Below are 18,140 nucleotides of genomic sequence, written 5' to 3' on the forward strand. Positions count from 1 at the left end.
AAGGTTTGCAAGGCTGTAATTGCTGCAAAATTATTATTTCAATTAAAAATTATTATTTATAACCTTGTCAATGTCTTGACTATATTTCCTATTCATTTTGCAACTCATTTCATGTATGTTTTCATGGAAAACAAGGACATTTCGAAGTGACCCCAAACTTTTGAACGGTAGTGTGTACATGTTATTTTATTAGGGTTATTGTTTCATTCACACTGTTAGCACTTTAATCTAAAATAATTATAATGCTTGATATATTTTTGTCATTATGGCTAATAATGATATATATATGTATATTATAATATATCCCAACACATATGATCATTTTACTGTTATATCTTATTATGAAAAAGGTATCTTCAATATATTTCATTTCCGTAAGGAGTCGCAAGCTGGCACAGCCACAAAGTCATTCAATCGGATTTTAAACCTGACATTAACACTAACCTTAACCACACAGCTAACTCTAATGCCTAACCTTAAATTAAGACCAAAAAGCTAATTTGTTTTCATGAATTTTTACAACATAGCCAATTTTGACTTTGCAGCTGGCCTATCTAAGGGGAAATCGCTCAGTTCTGCCTCCAGGGCAAGATTTGTGACAATAAACTTGAACCTGAGAGGAAAACACTAACCAGTAAGTGTGACAACCAACCCCAGTCTCTCCTACATACAGTGTGAAGAGGAGCTAGGAACAGGAAGTCCCAGATCCCAGACACATAGCTGAGGAGGAGTGGGGAGAGTCTTACCCTCTGAGTTGGCTTTTCTCAGCTCCTCTTCTTTGTTCTACAAGGGGATATAAGACAATGTTATTCTTGAGTTATCCTCCTATGTGCTCCTACCTGGACTTAAAATGCAGGCTGCAGTGGATAAGCCCTATTAAATCATTTACAATACAGAGGCTAACACACCCTCACCATCAGGTACTATACTGAGACATTCAAGGCCATGCCACATTAATGTCACAAAGGTACTGTAATCCTTAATGAATCCCACTACAGCTGTGTGCTCAGAACAGAAAGGAAATAGTCAAGTAGAGAACAGGAAGGGTGGTCCACAACCATTCATATCACACATTAACACACACACACCTGGCTGGTCTTTGTGTCTGCAGGAGGTGTCTTGGTCACCCCCATGCGGTGGAGCATGACGTGGAGACGCTGCTCAAGGCTGGATGTGCTCTCAGATGCGTGTTTCTGGAAGAGGATGACCAAAGGCATATCTAAATTATGTGCATTTTGTTTATCACAGATTGGTTCTATGTGCTTTCTGACCAGTGCAGAGTGGTACCTACCTTTCCATGTGTGGCAGTGCCTTCCTCCAGGCCTGTCAGCAGGATGAGGGACTGGGACTTCCCATCCCTGAGGGAGCGCCGTGTGGCCTTCAGCCTCCTCTCTCCATCTGGGGTCCTGCTCTTCTCCAGAGTCCGGCTCTTCTCCCTCTCCACCAAGAACCCCCCAATAGGGCTGATGACGGGGCTGGGGGTCAGAGCGCTGGGGGACATGGAGGTCCCCTTCTCCTGGGCATAGGCACTGGTGGGCAGGGAGGCGGAGGTAGTGGCGACGTCAGAGGGAGTGGCGGGGGCCATGGTGTTGTCCTCTGCTGCTCTTACTGTTGTGGTGGCATCAGAATCATTAACACTGGTGGCCTTAGCACCCCTCTCCTCTTCCAATTTCCCCTTTTTGTCTCGCTCCCTCTCTTTTTCCTTCTCTTTTGCCTCCCTGAGTGGTCTGATTAGATCTGCAATGGAGGTCTTTTTGACCTTGCCCTCTGGGCAAACCTCGCCCTTCGACCCCCGGCTGGCACGGCCTTTCTTGAAGGCGAAGAAGTCCCCAAACTTCTTCTTGATGTTTTTGGAGGGGGCGGAGGAAAGGGTGGTTGTTTCAGTCGCGGAGGAGGAAGAGGTGCTAGAGGAGGTGGTGGTGGAGGGGGGCAGGGCCGGGGCAGACGTGCTGGGAGGGGCAGGGGTGGTGGAAGTCGACTCTGTGGGTTGTGCTTTGTCAAGGATCTCCTCCCTCTGCGCTTTTCTGCAATTGAGGTGAAGCACAAAACAGCAACAACACTTCTGAGTCTCCATTCAGTGGTGGTGCTTGTTCAGTGTTCACACTATCTAGTGATGGGATGTTGTGGCTTTTGGGATGGGATCAGTGGGATGCTGTGTATTTGGGATACATCATTTTCAACCACAGTAGACAAACATTCTGTTATCTTTCTGTTTGTACAGTATGTATGCATGGTGTGTATTGCCATATCTGTCAGTCTTCATGGAGAGTGTGGGAACATGCATGTGCAGAGAGCCAGTGTTAGTTGGTTTGTTTAGTGTGGGTGCAGAGAGCCAGTGTTAGTTGGTTTGTTTAGTGTGGGTGCAGAGAGCCAGTGTTAGTTGGTTTGTTTAGTGTGGGTGCAGAGAGCCAGTGTTAGTTGGTTTGTTTAGTGTGGGTGCAGAGAGCCAGTGTTAGTTGGTTTGTTTAGTGTGGGTGCAGAGAGCCAGTGTTAGTTGGTTTGTTTAGTGTGGGTGCAGAGAGCCAGTGTTAGTTGGTTTGTTTAGTGTGGGTGCAGAGAGCCAGTGTTAGTTGGTTTGTTTAGTGTGGGTGCAGAGAGCCAGTGTTAGTTGGTTTGTTTAGTGTGTGTGCATGCAGTAAATCCATGCCGTATCTGTGTTAGTATGGAAAGGTGTATTCACTTGGAGGTTTACTATATGAATACTTACAGAGAGTCATCATGGATGATCTTCTTAGTGAAGAACTCCTCTACTCCCTCATCCACCCTGCCAATGGTCTCATTGGCTCCATTCTCTTCACTCTCAGCTGCCTGCTCCTGCACACACAAGACAGAGAGGCTTGGCGGATGCTTATGGTAATACCATTGTGTGACTGAATAGTGTAGGCTGAGTACACTCGCACAGTATACATACTGATTATGATGCTTGCCAACAGATATGCAATAGAGAAAAATATATGTTTAAGAACACACACACACACACACACACACACACACGATCATCCTCTCTATTCTATAGACCATTAGTGTGTGTGTCTGCAGCAGGCACATCTGTGCTTCAGGTCCCAGCAGAGAACACAACCCCTCAGTCCCATCCTCTCCCTGATCCTCCACAATATGATTATATCTCTCAGACACCCCCTTCACCACCACCACTCTCTCCTCTGTTCCAGTCTGAAGAGTAGCTCTTTAGTTTGGATCATACTGTGATGATTTAAAATATTCATTATTCACTGTTATTTAGCAGGCTGGTGGGAAGAGCAATCTCTTAATGGTTGTCTGTCGCTTACTCAAATACAAACAGGCAGTGCACGATATTTTGACATTTAGTATTGGCTGACAATTTTCAGGGGTGGAAAGAGAGTGAAGGCGAGGACTGTTTTCTCAGTGTCTGAGACGATGTTCTGTATTTAGCCAGTCTATGAGTGCAGCTGCTGCTGAACAGACTGTGAGGGAGGAGAGAGGCCTTTAGGCGCTGTGGTTACAGAGAGCAGGAGAACCAACCCACTGCAGAACAGCTATAACAAACGTATGCAAATGGTGTGCCACGCCGCATGAGAAATGGATTATAAATCATTTAGTACCTCCCAGCCAATCAGAGAGCAACGATCCCCATCACTCCACTCTATCTTCAGGAAGAGAAAAATACTTGCCATAAAGCACAAGGATGGTGTTTCCATTGATGACGACACACTAACACTTTCATATATATATATATATACCCTATCTAGCATAGCAACAGTTACTGATAGACTGTGTGGTAGGGGTGTGTCCATTGGTTTCGTCATAATGTAGAAGGGGGTGGGACTCTATTGTCTTTGCAGTGTATTTTCTATTATGGTAAATAGGACATCAATAGGTGGCCTTTTCCCACATACAGTACATGTCAATGTAGGTAGAGGGCTCTGCTCATTCAATGATATTTCAATCTAATTCTATAAGTCAATTAACCGTGAGCATCAAATCTAAGGGAAATCACTGACATATGTTTGATAATATGATATCTTGGATTTCAAAGGAATGGTCTCACCCACATTCCCAGAGCATCATTCAGTAGGAGTTCCCACCATTTGCAGAATTCAACTGCTAGGCTGTCTGTGAAATTCCTCATATAGCACTGGACTGGCTGTGCTTTGGCTTCAACATTGCACTAAGTGATGGCAAGTGAATGGTTTATGAGCAAACCTCATGACAACAAGAAGCTCTCTCTCTGCAACATTAACGCAAGACATTTTCTGGGGAGGAATGCTGTTACATAAAAACCCAAAGCAGATTGTTTTACATTTTTCTACAGCAGGAATAATATACAGTCGATAGTCATGAGCATATTCAAAGTGGGCCAGGCAGCTGGCACACCCAGATGAAGGAGCAGTCCCACCACCACCACCAACCACAGTGAGTGTTACAGCAGAATGACAGTAGACCCTGCCCTTTCCTTTTCCACAGTCAACACAGCCAGCAAGCAGCCCTCCAAGCTACAATCACCACCTGGCCCCTTATTTCACCAGGCCAACTAGCTACATTATCAACATGCACATTAGACAAACCTACTTGTGATACACATGCATGTTTTATGTTCATAAAAACCTATAGATCCAGGCACAAAAAAAAACCTAGAAATTCTGCTACATAACACTTAGCTTCAAGTATATGTGAACTTCTGCCTTTTCCATAGAAGGGTAAAGCGGTTCTATCTGCCTCTCATCTCTGTGGTAACTGAGGAGTAGAGTCGTCCTCTCCAGAAAATCTCTGATCTGAGCTGGCCTCCCGTCCTTCCTGACTGCATAGTGACCCCAGAGGCTCAGATAACCACACAGGGATGAACTGCATGAACAATCACTATACAGAAGCACAGGTAACCATGGACAATAGCAATGAATAAACTGTTTCAATCATATTACAGGCACACAGGTCCCAGGACTGTTTCAATCACTATTCAGGAAAACAGGTGGCCACAGACATCAGCACTGGAAATACTGTTTCAATCGTATTACAGACACACAGGTCCCAGGACTGTTTCAATCGTATTACAGACACACAGGACCCAGGACTGTTTCAATCGTATTACAGACACACAGGACCCAGGACTGTTTCAATCGTATTACAGACACACAGGACCCAGGACTGTTTCAATCGTATTACAGACACACAGGACCCAGGACTGTTTCAATCGTATTACAGACACACGGGTAACCAGCGACAGCACTGGAAATACAGAAGTACAGAATACAGGCACAAGGGGCACCTTGAATACAGTCTAAATAACAAAGTGTAAACACTGTGTTCCAGTAATGACAACACAGGGGGTACAGACACCCAGTTAATGTGGTATTGGTAAACATTCCATTGCACAGTGTTACCTGCAATAAGAACAACAATTCCCTTGTTACTACACCAACAATGAATCACACTACAACACCAATGTAGCAGCACAAACAACAACAGACACACAAAACGCAGACGCACACACACACAGATGATGTTACACAGAAAACCATTATTTTAAACAAGTGCTGCTTATAAGATGGCTGCAGCATTGTTTTTCACACATAACAGAGAGCTGTCTTTGATCAGTTGGCAAAACAGATCGTGTCAGAGGAAAATACACACACACACACACACACACACACAGACAGACCACCATCAATCATCACCAAGCCCCAGCTGAACATTGAGACATTCTAATCAAACACGACGATGAATATATACATGCAAACACATACCCACAGGCACACACCCACACAACCAGTTCCCATTGACAATCCTTAACAATATTACACTGTAAAAGAGGGATTCTCCTAAGGGCATTGACAGGAGAGCGATAGTGAAAGAGAGGGAGCACTCCTTGATGTGAAAACATGAATAATTAAAATGCTACAGCAGTCACACAGAGCAGAGCCATCCAGAATCAGAGTGGGGAGAGCGCCCTGTTCTGACAGCCCCCAGTCCACCACTGAGAACCACAGGACCGCCGTTAATGCAGGGGAAATATGGAGAAAACACACAGAAATGGCTCCTCAACACATCAACAGCTACAGCAGCAGCACTGACAAGACGATGACATAGAATCAGATCGACAGAGAGAGGGAAGGAGGGAGATGTAGAGAGAATGCCCAGAGCTGCAAGCCACTGACACTGCCTCTGCTGCTGTGGCTGCAATAACCTGAATACCGCCATCACAACTCTTCTTCCCTCCCCCTCTATCACCATCCTCTCTGCTCTCCCCTGATTTTTCTCTTCCCTCATCTCTCTTTCTCGCCATCCCTTCTCATCCAGCCTTCTGTCAGAAAGCAACTCTGTCACTACAATTGATTAGCCTCTCCCTGCATCCCACCCGCTCTCTCTTCTTCTGTCTGTGCCTCCCTTTCTTCCCTCCATCCCCATCCTCCATGGTGCTCGTCGTGTTGCCTCTTACCTGGGTCTTGCTGGGCGGCTTGCTGTTCCGGCGGTTGGGTCTGGGCCTGGAGCGGGTGTAGTGCCTCAGTGTGTGGCAGTCGATGGGCAGGTCCATAGGGGCCTGAGGAGGTGCGGGCTCAGGGCGCCGGGGCTCACTGTTGCTAAGAGCCGCAGCAGCTGCAGGAGCAGGAGCAGCATCCGCCTCTCTCCCTGTGTGGGAGGGGCCTTCGGATTTCAGCTGGCCTCCCACTGTGACTGACAGTGTCGTCGTTGACGACAGTGCCTGCACCTTCCCTCCTACCCATGCTCCTTCCTGCTGATAATGCATGCTCTCTCTTGCCTGCTGCTCCGAGTCCACATCCAGGAGACCTGCAGAGAGAGAAACACGAGAGAGAGAGACAGAGAGAGGGGGACAGAGAGGAGGACAGAGAGAGAGAGAGAGAGAGAGCGGGGGACAGAGAGAGAGAGGACAGAGAGAGAGAGGGAATGGTACCAACACACAAAGGCACAGGACGTATGATAGGATGCATGTAAAAATAGGGTAACTATGTATAACGGAGATAAACTGGGAGGGGATGTAAGATATAATGGGGGAGAGGGAGAGAGAGAGAGAGAGAGAGAGAGAGAGGGGGAGGACGAGCTGAGAATAGTGATTGAGAGACCATTGACGAAGAAAGGGGGAGGAGAGAACAAATAAAAAAAATCTGAGCTACAAACAGAAAATATGGATGGAAGAGGAGTCCGACGGATGACAATATATATAGGCTCAACAGCACAGAGAAGAGAGGAGACTAATCAGACAGATTTACAACACTGAATCTAAATGACGGAAGAGAGAGGGAGAGAGCAAAAAAGAGATGGTGCAAGAGAGAAAGAGAGATGGGGAGAGAGACAGATTGCAGGTAGCGGCAGAGCAGGACGGCTGGAGAGAGTGGCAAAGGAGGGGGAGGTGTTGTACAATGGTTGTAAGCCGGTGCCCCCCTCTCCCTCCCTCCCTCCCCTGTCCCCCCAAGTGAGGTTCAGTGGTCTGAAAGTAACCCGGCCATGCTCCAGTTAGCCACAGCCCTTTTTATTGGACAGGCAGCTGATTATCTTTTGTTGAGGCTAGAGTATTAACCCCCCCCCTACCACCTCCATCACTGCCCCCCAGAATATCCCCTCCGATATGGGACCTTAACCCTACAGCACCATGACACAGCACTATCACAAGGAGGGGGAACTCCCAAGACGCATTGGGGGACAGCCCCTCAAGTGTTCCGGGCTGCATGAATGACACACATAAGCAATAACCCCTTCACGTTCAGTAAAACACATGGGCTTAAAGGTGCCTCTTTTGACAGAGTTTTCCACAGACAAGGAGCTAAAAAAGTGCAGTGTTATTTCTACTCACAGGAGGAGTGTAACACACTGAAACATTTTGACTGGTTCTAAATCTGATTTGGGATGTACTTAAGAGCACATTGCACTAAAGGAATTTACACAGAACAATCCAGAAACATATTGCTCTAGTGGAATCTCCCTCTTTGTTGTGACTGCTCCATTATTTTCATGTTACTGCCCTTCTGACCCTCTTTTGTTAGAGCTCACTCCTAACTGGATAATTAAATGCTTTAGACACGACCCCTGACCTTTTCAACTGTGAATTCTGGTTGAAACCTTTTTCTAAGCCAATCACAGTGGCGGTTGATTGCAGCCGCTGACATCACAGGTCAAGGGCATTTTGCTGTAGCAGACTGCAGCCAATAACTAAACCTGATTAACACTGTAATCAATCTGCCTAGTTTCATCCCAGACTCCAAGCTTTCCTACTAAAAAGTCTGTATAATAAATCAGAATTAGACTGATGACAAGCCTGGTTCTTACTTTTCACTGAGGGTGCTGGACGGATACTCTTGGAGTGGATGCTGCTCCTCCAAATGACAGGAACATACTGAGAAAGAGAGAGAAATTCCGATAGTTGTATTAAACAAGAACTAATGCAGGTCATGTAGATACTTGTGTAGACTGGTACAATGGTATGACATATATTGTTTAGTATGGTGGGTTGTGTGTGTTTTAGGAAGGGGCTATGTTAGAGCTCTTACATCATCCATGGGGAAGTCATGGTCTACCACTCGTAGATGAGGGACGTTGGTTTTGAGTCCAGAGGTGGTCTGCTCCCTCATATGACGGTCCTGAGGTGAGGGAGGGTGGTGATCAGTTATACTAATCGGACACACCCAACACAACGAGTGTTGCGGAGTAGGGAAATACATAGTTCAACTAGTAATTTAACTACATTATGGAGTAGTTTGGTGGTAGTTGAACTCAGTGTTTTCAGTAGTTAATAACTTGTTTTTTCCATGTATAGGTGTAGCTATCTATTGGAACCTCACACTACTTTTTTGCTAAAACAAAATAAAATATGACCCATCAGACCTGTCTAGTTCTTACATGAAACAGTTTTTCTGTTTAATAGGCTAAATGACGCATTCTGTTAACATCCAACTCCAGAGTGATCTGTTCTTCCAATTTGTTGTCTAAGACATTTCAAATTTAGATATGATCATTTATCACAAAGTAGTTTGGATGTAGGGAACAACTTTTGTGAAGTAAACTGTTTCTTAAGGGTAGATGTAGTGTAGCTTAACTTAACTTCTCCCAGTGTGTGCTTGGCACACACAGACACACACACACACACACACACACACACACACTCTCACCAATTTCTGCTGAGCCACAGACAAGTCCAGCAGAACCTCATCAATGATACTTTCCACCAAGGAGACACTAACTGACAGTTTGAGTTCACTGAAAAATAAATGAAAAACAAAGAAATATTGGAAGGGGAGAAGTAAATCCTAAGCAACACCAGTGAGCTTAATGAGAGATGTGGGAGGCACTGGGTGGAACAATTCCATGAGCATGACACAAAACAACAAGGATTATGTACGATGTAACTGTTTGTGTTCTACATGAGCTGTGTTTTTGTTTCAGGGTGGATGTGCGTGTATTCAGCTGTTTACCTTAGTTTGTTACTGATGAGTTCTCCTATGTGCTGCATGAAGGTGTCCTGGATGAACAGAGCTGTCTGTCTGGACTTCTTAGCCACACAGTCAGCCAGCTGCTCACAGACACTTGACCTGTGGGTGACCCTAGGACAGAGGGTCTGGGCTGACTGCAACAAGGCCTGAGCCAGCTCCTGGAACACACATGGCATATCAGTCACCTGGATGACCTCTCCTGACAATTTCCCTACCACATGTTGCAGGTTTAGACATATCTCTTCAATTTGTCTGAATGTTGATCGTCATCAGTGGTTGGTAACTGACAATGATACCAGGTGCCTCATATACATTGTTCACACACATGATGCGGAAACAAAAATGGCAGTATTACCTGAATCTCCTCTGTTATTTCGTTGGTGACTGTTTTGGCCGTGTCATTCAGTATGTGTTGCAGCATTGCACCACTAGAGGGTGTCTTCACCAGATCATAAAGTGAAGGCAATAGCTAGAGATTGAACACAAACTTATTAGTGACATTTCACCATTCTCAAAATCCTTCATTATTAGGCATTAGATGTTTATGTTGAATCTAGACCTCTCAAAAACATAGATGAACATTTAGTATCAGTGGGACTCAAAGATACCTTACCATAATGGAGGTTTTAGTATTATGAAGCACTTCCTCTGCAGCCAATATGTCTGACTGCACTTCCTGTATATTGCAGGGGGCTAAAGGTCGGACACTCTCCTGTAACCTCTGACACAGACCTTGAACCAGCTGAGATGTGGGATGAAGACAGACAGATACAGGGTGAGAATGGCAAATGTGCCAGAAATGTAGGACTATGGGAAAGGAACAGACCCTCATACATACAGACACTAATATACTGACTGCACAAAAAAAATTAGGAACACCTTCCTAATATTGAGTTGCACCCTCTTTTGCCCTCATAACAGCCTCAATTCATCAAGGGGCATGGAATCTACAAGTTGTCGAAAGCATTCCACAAGGATGCTGGCACATGTTGACTCCAATGCTTCCTACAGTTGTATCATGTTGGCTAGATGTCATTTGGGTGGTGGACCATTAATACACACAGGAAAAACCCAGCAGCATTGCAGCAGCATTGCAGTCCTTGACACTCAAACCGGTGCGCCTGGCACCTACTACCATACCCTGTTCAGAAGGCACTTAAATCTCTTGTCCACTCACCCTCTGAATGGCACACATACACAATCCATGTCTCAATTGCCTTAAAAATCATTCTTTAATCTGTTTCCTTCCCTTCATCTACACGGATTGAAGTGGAATTAACAGGTGACATCTATAAGGGATCAAAGCTTTTACCTGGATACACCTGGTCAGTCTGTCATGGAAAGAGCAGGTGTTCCTAATGTTTTGTACACTCAGTGTATATTTCTGTTGCCTCCAAGAACAAGGACTGACCCACCTGTTCAGAGCGTACGGTCTTCAGGCCCTGTTGGAGGTTTAGTATCTGGTCTGGGCTTGCAGACTTTCTCTGGCTGTTCCTGATCAGACACGACTGGATCTGGACACAACAGGCGTTTTATACCAGGGTGACTCAGACATCAATTTTTATCATGCACCCCGTGAACAACCCAATCTCACCTTCTGCAGAGCCTCCTCTGTCTTCTCAGGACTGTTACGATACCCGTGTGTGACATCATTCATGGGGATGGATATGTGCTGCAGTGTGAAGTTCCTGTGTTTATGTATACACACAGAGAGAAAAGAATAAGGAATTAATCAACCATTCAAAGGCAGGAAAAGAGGGGTAACGTTATCTTTTAGGCAATATTCCTGTTTGATGGACTGAGACTCTTCCTCTCTATGACTTACCTCTCTAGAGCATTGGCCACATCCAGAAATCCCCTGGCTGTCACATTGTTCCTGTCCCAGACCAGAGTCCTGTGTAGAGATATACACTGGGCAGGTCAGGTGTTGGTTAGTTCACGGTTATATAATTCCAGATTGCGGCTAGGGCAGGCAAGGTTGGGGCAGGTCAGTTTATGGTTAGGTTGGGTTATAGCTAGGTTACCTGAGTTTAGTGTTGATGAGTAAGGCCTTGGCCAGCATCTTGGCTCCAGTGTCTCCGATGCAGTTGCCACTGATGTCTATCTTAGTGAGGCTGGCATTGCAACCCAGGCTGTTGATGAGGATGGTGGTGCCTGTCTTCAGCTTGGAGTCGCACACTGACAGAGACTCCAGGGGCTGTGGGCATGGCACACACACATGCACACACACATACACCACTGATCTGATCCGTCCAATCAGAGCCCAGAGTCTGGGGCTCTGGACCTGAGAAAACTTCAGTTGGATTACATGACCTTCAGCCTGACATCTGGCTCTTTGATACTCAGAGAAAATGTCTGCCTGATTTCAATGAGCCTTGTATACTGTACGAGTCTCAGCTGCTCAATGTGTAATTACTGAGGCGGGCCTCGTCTCGCTGGAGAAGGATTTGGGGTAATTAAAATACTTTCTTTCACTCAAGGGGAGGTCCCAGAGGACTATGCATCCACAGAGACTCCATCATTACAAAGCTCTCCTAGCAGGGAACAGGAGAATACTACAACCCAGAAGGCGAGGTCAGTACAGGTGCATCAAAGCTGGGACCGAGAGACTGAAAAACAGCTTCTATCTCAAGGCCATCAGACTGTTAAATAGCAATCACAGCTGGTCTCCACCCAGTACCCTGCTCTGAACTTAGTCACTAGCCATCTACCACCAGGTTACTCATCCTCTAACTTCGAGGCTTCTGCCCTATGTACAGTGCATTCAGAAGGTATTCATACCCCTGGACTTTTTCCACATTTTGTTATGCCTTATTCTAAAACTGATTAAATTGTTTATTTTCCTCATCATTTTACAAACAATGCCCCATAATGACAAAGGTAAAACAGGGTAAAAATGTTTTACTGATGTATATAAAAAAAAGCTGAAATATGCCATTTACATAAGTATTCAGAACCTTTACTCAGTACTTTGTTGAAGCACCTTTGGCTGCGATTACAGCCTCGAGTCTTCTTGGGTATGATGCTACAAGCCTGGCACACCTGTATTTGGGGAGTTTCTCCCATTCCTCTGCAGATCCTCTCAAGCTCTGTCAGGTTGGATGGGGAGCGTCGCTGCCCAGCTATTTTCAGGTCTCTCCAGATATGTTCGATCAGATTCAAGTCCGGCATCTGGCTGGGCCACTCAAGGACATTCAGAGACTCCTGAATCTACTCCTGCGTTGTCTTGGCTGTGTGCTTAGTATCATTGTCCTGATGGAAGGTGAACCTTCGCCCCAGTCTGAGGTTCTGAGAACTGTGGACCAGGTTTTCATCAAGGATCTCTCTGTACTTTGCTCCGTTCACCTTTCCTTCGATTCTGACTAGTCTCCCAGTCACTGCTGCTAAAAAACACCCCCACAGCATGATGCTGCCTCCACCGTGCTTCACCGTAGAGATGGTGCCAGGTTTCCTCCAGATGCTTGGCATTCAGGCCAAAGAGTTCAATCTTGGTTTTATCAGACCAGAGAATCTTGTTTCTCATGGTCAGAGTCTTTAGGAGCCTTTTGGAAAACTCAAATCAGGCTGTCATGTGCCTTTTACTGAATAGTGGCTTCCGTCTGGCCACTCTACCATAAAGGCCTGATTGGTGAAGTGCTACAGAGATGGCTGTCCTTGTGGAAGGTTCTCCCATCTCCACAGAGGAACTGGAGCTCTTTCAGAGTGACCATCGGGTTCTTGGTCACCTCCCTGACCAAGGCCCTTCTCCCCCTATTGCTCAGTTTGGCCGGGCGGCCAGCTCTAGGAAGAGTGGATCTAAACTTCTTCCATTTAAGAATGATGGAGGCCAGTGTGTTGTTGGGGACCTTCAATGCTGCAGACATTTTTTGGTCCGATTCCCCAGATCTGTGCCTCGACACAATCCTGTCTCAGAGCTCTACAGACAATTCCTTTGATGTCAGGGCTTGGCTTTTGCACATGCACTGTCAACTATGGGACCTTATATAGACAGGTGTGTGCCTTTCCAAATCATGTCCAATCAATTGAATTTACCAAAATCAAGTTGTAGAAACATCCCAATGATGATCAATGGAAACAGGATGCACCTGAGCTCAATTTAAAGTCTCGTAGCAAAGTGTCTGAATACTTATGTAAATAAGGTATCGGTTTTTGTCATTTTTATAAATTAGTAAAAATGTCTAAAAACCTGTTTTTCGCTTTGTCATTAATGGGTATTGTGTGTAGATTGATGAGGACATTTTTTATTCAATCAATTTTAGAATAAGGCTGTAATGTAACAAAATATGGAAAAAGTCAAGGGGTCGGAATACTTTCTGAATGCACCTTAAGAAATCAAGCACTCACACACTCCTCCTCCTGAATGAGCTGGACGATACGCTGTAGGACATCTGTTAGAGCTCTGTGGGGAGAGATAGAGAGAGACAGAGAGAGAGAGAGAGAGAGAGAGAGAGTGAAGAGACAGCTGACAGGTAGATGAATAGAAAACAGTGGTTCTGACAGATTAAATTACTCACCTGGACTTCATGGCAAAGTTGCGTCCCAAAGCCAGATGGCGAATGGAGTGACTACGACCGATGGACAGCACCAAGGTGACCATGTCACTCTCAAAACCTGAGAGGAGAGAGATGTATATCAGTAACTCACTGTGGAAGAGTAGACATTCTGCATGCTGTATATCTGTATGCTTTGAGGAAGCCATCTCATGTCAGCTCAATTTATGTTGAGCCTACTCAGTCATAAATACACCATTTAGGATTCCCAGGAGCCTTTTGAAAGGTGCATTCTCCATGAAAACGAATGGTCTCTATATCTGAGCCACTGGCTAGTGTAGGAGATTGTACCACATCATCATAGTCTTGGTCAGTGTGAAGTCGGTGTGATCCCCAGAAGTGCTCATGCTACATGGTTACAGTAATACACCATAGTATCCGCTCTTCATTATAAATTGTTGTCCAAGCTCTGTCTGTACCGGATGAATATGGATGAGGAAATTGGTTGGGAGACAGGCAGGTGCAGGAGCCTCAGTGTCCCAGCAGTGCTGTGTCTATTCTGACTGACACTGATGTGTCTGCCCTTGGTCACTCTTCAGTGCTGCATGGAGGTTTGTCTGTGGGAGGCTGGGAGCCCTGCCTGCCTGATCTTATCTGCCTGTTCCAGAAATAACATGGCCTGATTTGAGCTATTCTCAGCGTTCCAGCTTTTGACTGTGTTTCCAGAACCAGGTTTAAATTACAGTGCCTGCAAAACTATTCATCCCCCTTGGTGTTTTCCCTATTTTGTTGCATTACAACCTCTAATTTAAATTGATTTCATGTAATGGACATACACAAAATAGTCTAAATTGGTGAAGTGAAATTTTAAAAATAACTTTTCAAAAACTTGTGCATATGGATTCACCCCCTTTGCTATGAAGCCCATAAATAGGATCTGGTGCAACCAATTACCTTCAGAAGTCACATAATTAGTTAAATAAAGTCCACCTGTGTGCAATCTAAGTGTCACATGATCTGTCACATGATCTGAGTATATATACACCTGTTCTGAAAGGCCTCGGAGTCTGTAACACCACTAAGCAAATGGCACCATGAAGACCAAGGAGCCCTCCAAACAGGTCAGGGACAAAGTTGTGGAGAAGCACAGATCATGGTTGGGTTATAAAAAAATATCAGAAACTTTGAACATCCCACGGAGCAACATTAAATCCATTATTAAAAAATGGAAAGAATATGGCACCACAACAAACCTGCCAAGAGAGGGCTGCCCACCAAAACTCACAGACCATGCAAGGAGGGCATTAATCAGAGAGGTAACAAAGAGACCAAAGATAACCCTGAAGGAGCTGCAAAGCTCCACAGCGGAGATTGGAGTGTCTGTCCATAGGACCACTTTAAGCCGTACACTCCACAGAGCTGGGCTTTACGGAAGAGTGGCCAGAAAAAAAGCCATTGCTTAAAGAAAAAAATAAGCAAACAAGTTTGGTGTTCGCCAAAAGGTATGTGGGAGACTCCCCAAACATATGGAAGAAGGTATTTTGGTCAGATGAGACTAAAATGTAGCTTTTTGGCCATCAAGGAAAATGCTATGTCCGGCACAAACCCAACACTTCACATCACCATGAGAACAACATCCCCACAGTGAATCATGGGGGTGGCAGCATTATGCTGTGGGGATGTTTTTCCATCGGCAGGGACTGGGAAACTGGTCAGAATTGAAGGAATGATGGTGCTAAATACAGGGAAATTCTTGAGGGAAACCTGTTTCAGTCTTCCACAGATTTGAGACTGGGACGGAGGTTCACCTTCCAGCATGACAATGACCCTAAGCATACTGCTAAAGCAACACTCGAGTGAGTGGTTGGGAAACATTTGGGAAATTTTTAAATGTCTTGGAATGGCCTAGTCAAAGCCCAGACCTCAATCCAATTGAGAATCTGTGGTATGACTTAAAGATTGCTGTACACCAGCGGAACCCATCCTGCTTGAAGGAGCTGGAGCAGTTTTGCCTTGAAGAAAATCATAATGGCTTGATATGCCAAGCTTATAGAGACATACCCCAAGAGACTTGCAGCTGTAATTGCTGCAAAAGATGGCTCTACATAGTATTGACTTTGGGGAGGTGAATAGTTATGCACGCTCAAGTTCTGTTTTTTTTGTCTTATTTCTTGTTTGTTTCACAATAACAAATATTTTGCATCTTTAAAGTGGTAGGCCTGTTGTGTAAATCAAATGATACAAACGCCCCCAAAAAATTATTTAAATTCCAGGTTGTAAGGCAATAAAATAGGAAAAATGCCAAAGGGGGATGAATACCTTCGCAAGCCACTGTAGATCATAGTAAGAGAAGAGAATGGTATTTTCTCATTTCTATTGGTAGTTCCAAAAGTATGCCTAGTTATAATAATAACGCAGAAAAAACAGGTACTTTGCATTTCATATTATTAATGGAAAACCAAATGTTTTCTTTGGCCTTGAATATAAATTGCCTGCAGCATTCGGTTGCCCTCTGAGATTCCTGCTCAGAAATGTATACAGAATACTCTACTCTAGTGAAGGGGTTTGATCGTAATGATGCCCACACACTGGTTCCCCTGAGTCCCCCTGAACAGTTCCCAGAACAGCCCTTCAGCCCCCTCCACTCCCCCTTGGTGAGGCTGGGCTGGTCCTGGCCTCTCCTCATTGTGCTATAGAGCAGGGGATCATCCCATGAGACACACACACACTGAGAATAATATATGTTATATTATCTGAATTGTGTGTGATTTATCACCTGCTGGCACCACCTAACACACACACACACCTCCCTGTACTCTCTCCAGGTAGGAAGAAAATGAGAGCATCTGATTCAGAGAGCGATAGAGAGAAGGCAAGAGAGAGAGAAGGTGAGAAGGAGAGAGAGTGAGAGAGAAAATGGGGAGGTGAGGAATCATACCATTGTCAGAGAGGTCCAGACTGCTGATGGCCTTGGCTTCAAAGATGTGCTCCTGAATCACCTGGGCCCCAGCAGACCTCAGCTGCACATATAATACACATGATTATCAGCCAGACAAAACCTAGCTCAGCTACCTGGTTAGTGATGATAAAAAAAAGTGAACGGTGTGTGTGTGTGTGTGTACAGTACATTGTGATAGAAAAATGTGTAAAGGTTAGGTTACTCGGTCTAACACTCAACGGTGGGCGGGGGGGGGGGGGGGGGGGGGGGGGTCGACCAGCCTCATTATTGCAATAATTAATCAATATTAAATCATGATTATTTGAAGAAATGACCAAATCTCTCTCAGTACTGAATTTCCACGACAACATGCGTGTGTGCGTGTGTGTGTGTGTGTGTGTGTTTATATATATATATATATATATATATATATATATATATATATATATAGGTACCTCACAGCCACTCAGGTCTAGCTCCAGTCCACACAGATGAGTATTTGTGGCAAGACCCTGCAACAACAATCTGCATACAAGACCGATTGGGTTCATTTCACCACAAAAATATGCGTATCAAACAGCAGTATACACAAATATGTCAATCAAAATGCAAACACATAATGCACTGGTTTAACATTCCATCAGTGCTCACCTGAGAGCCTCTGGGGGTAGTTTGGTTCCTGCCAATCCCACGTATCTGAGCTCATTGCACTTACTGAAGAATTCCTTTACAGTCCTCGTCACTTCCCTCACCTTCCTGGGGACAGAGACCGGTCAGTGGACAGGTTGGGCAACACTAGTCAGAGATGACAGCTGGCAGGGAGCTCACCTGTGGGAGAAGGGGTTTCTGGACAGGTTGAGGTGGGCCAGGTTGGGGCAGCAGCCTGCTGACAGAGATACAAACAGCTAGGGAGAGAAGGAAGTTGGGGATGTAAAGGTTCTTGGTTCACATTGGCACAAACATGTGACATCGAAAAGCAGATCAGGTTGTGTATTTTAAGTTGATGAATATGACAGAAACTGGCTGGAGGTGAAAGGGCAAAGGCCACTTACAGTGTCCACAGGGCAGTCTGTGCCACTCAGGTCCAGGTAAGATACAGCATTGGTCCCAGACAGGAACTTAAACAGGTTCTGACAGGTAAAGATGTAAAGCTATTCAGTGCTATGGTCCTGTAGACTAGAGCCAAACCCAACTACAGGGCAACTCAATTCAATACTGTACAGTGGAGTATTACATTTACTCTGAGATTCCTCCTGTATCATTAAGTCATATCAGTATCAAGTAGCATGCATATCC

The 18,140-nt window shown here is 45.1% G+C and overlaps 1 protein-coding gene across 2 annotated transcripts in view; it reads right to left on the reverse strand.

The window, feature by feature from the left end:
• The window catches only part of LOC110501833 (capping protein, Arp2/3 and myosin-I linker protein 3), a 36,060-nt gene that overhangs the window by 7,437 nt on the left and 10,483 nt on the right, over positions 1–18,140 (reverse strand). For both annotated transcript variants that reach the window (XM_036954547.1, XM_036954544.1), the window contains exons 13-34: positions 17,897–17,974; positions 17,673–17,749; positions 17,496–17,600; positions 17,300–17,369; positions 16,845–16,926; positions 13,931–14,027; positions 13,761–13,815; positions 11,441–11,613; positions 11,242–11,310; positions 11,011–11,104; positions 10,832–10,930; positions 10,030–10,158; positions 9,772–9,885; positions 9,399–9,574; positions 9,096–9,183; positions 8,478–8,567; positions 8,257–8,323; positions 6,413–6,762; positions 2,708–2,814; positions 1,292–2,024; positions 1,089–1,193; positions 747–783 (exon numbers count right to left, since the gene is read on the reverse strand). In XM_036954547.1, coding sequence (XP_036810442.1) covers positions 747–783; positions 1,089–1,193; positions 1,292–2,024; positions 2,708–2,814; positions 6,413–6,762; positions 8,257–8,323; positions 8,478–8,567; positions 9,096–9,183; positions 9,399–9,574; positions 9,772–9,885; positions 10,030–10,158; positions 10,832–10,930; positions 11,011–11,104; positions 11,242–11,310; positions 11,441–11,613; positions 13,761–13,815; positions 13,931–14,027; positions 16,845–16,926; positions 17,300–17,369; positions 17,496–17,600; positions 17,673–17,749; positions 17,897–17,974 — 2,995 coding nt within the window. The remainder of the gene's footprint in view (positions 1–746; positions 784–1,088; positions 1,194–1,291; positions 2,025–2,707; positions 2,815–6,412; positions 6,763–8,256; positions 8,324–8,477; positions 8,568–9,095; positions 9,184–9,398; positions 9,575–9,771; positions 9,886–10,029; positions 10,159–10,831; positions 10,931–11,010; positions 11,105–11,241; positions 11,311–11,440; positions 11,614–13,760; positions 13,816–13,930; positions 14,028–16,844; positions 16,927–17,299; positions 17,370–17,495; positions 17,601–17,672; positions 17,750–17,896; positions 17,975–18,140) is intronic.

Source organism: Oncorhynchus mykiss, chromosome 2, assembly GCF_013265735.2.
Source record: "Oncorhynchus mykiss isolate Arlee chromosome 2, USDA_OmykA_1.1, whole genome shotgun sequence".
NCBI lineage: Eukaryota > Metazoa > Chordata > Actinopteri > Salmoniformes > Salmonidae > Oncorhynchus > Oncorhynchus mykiss.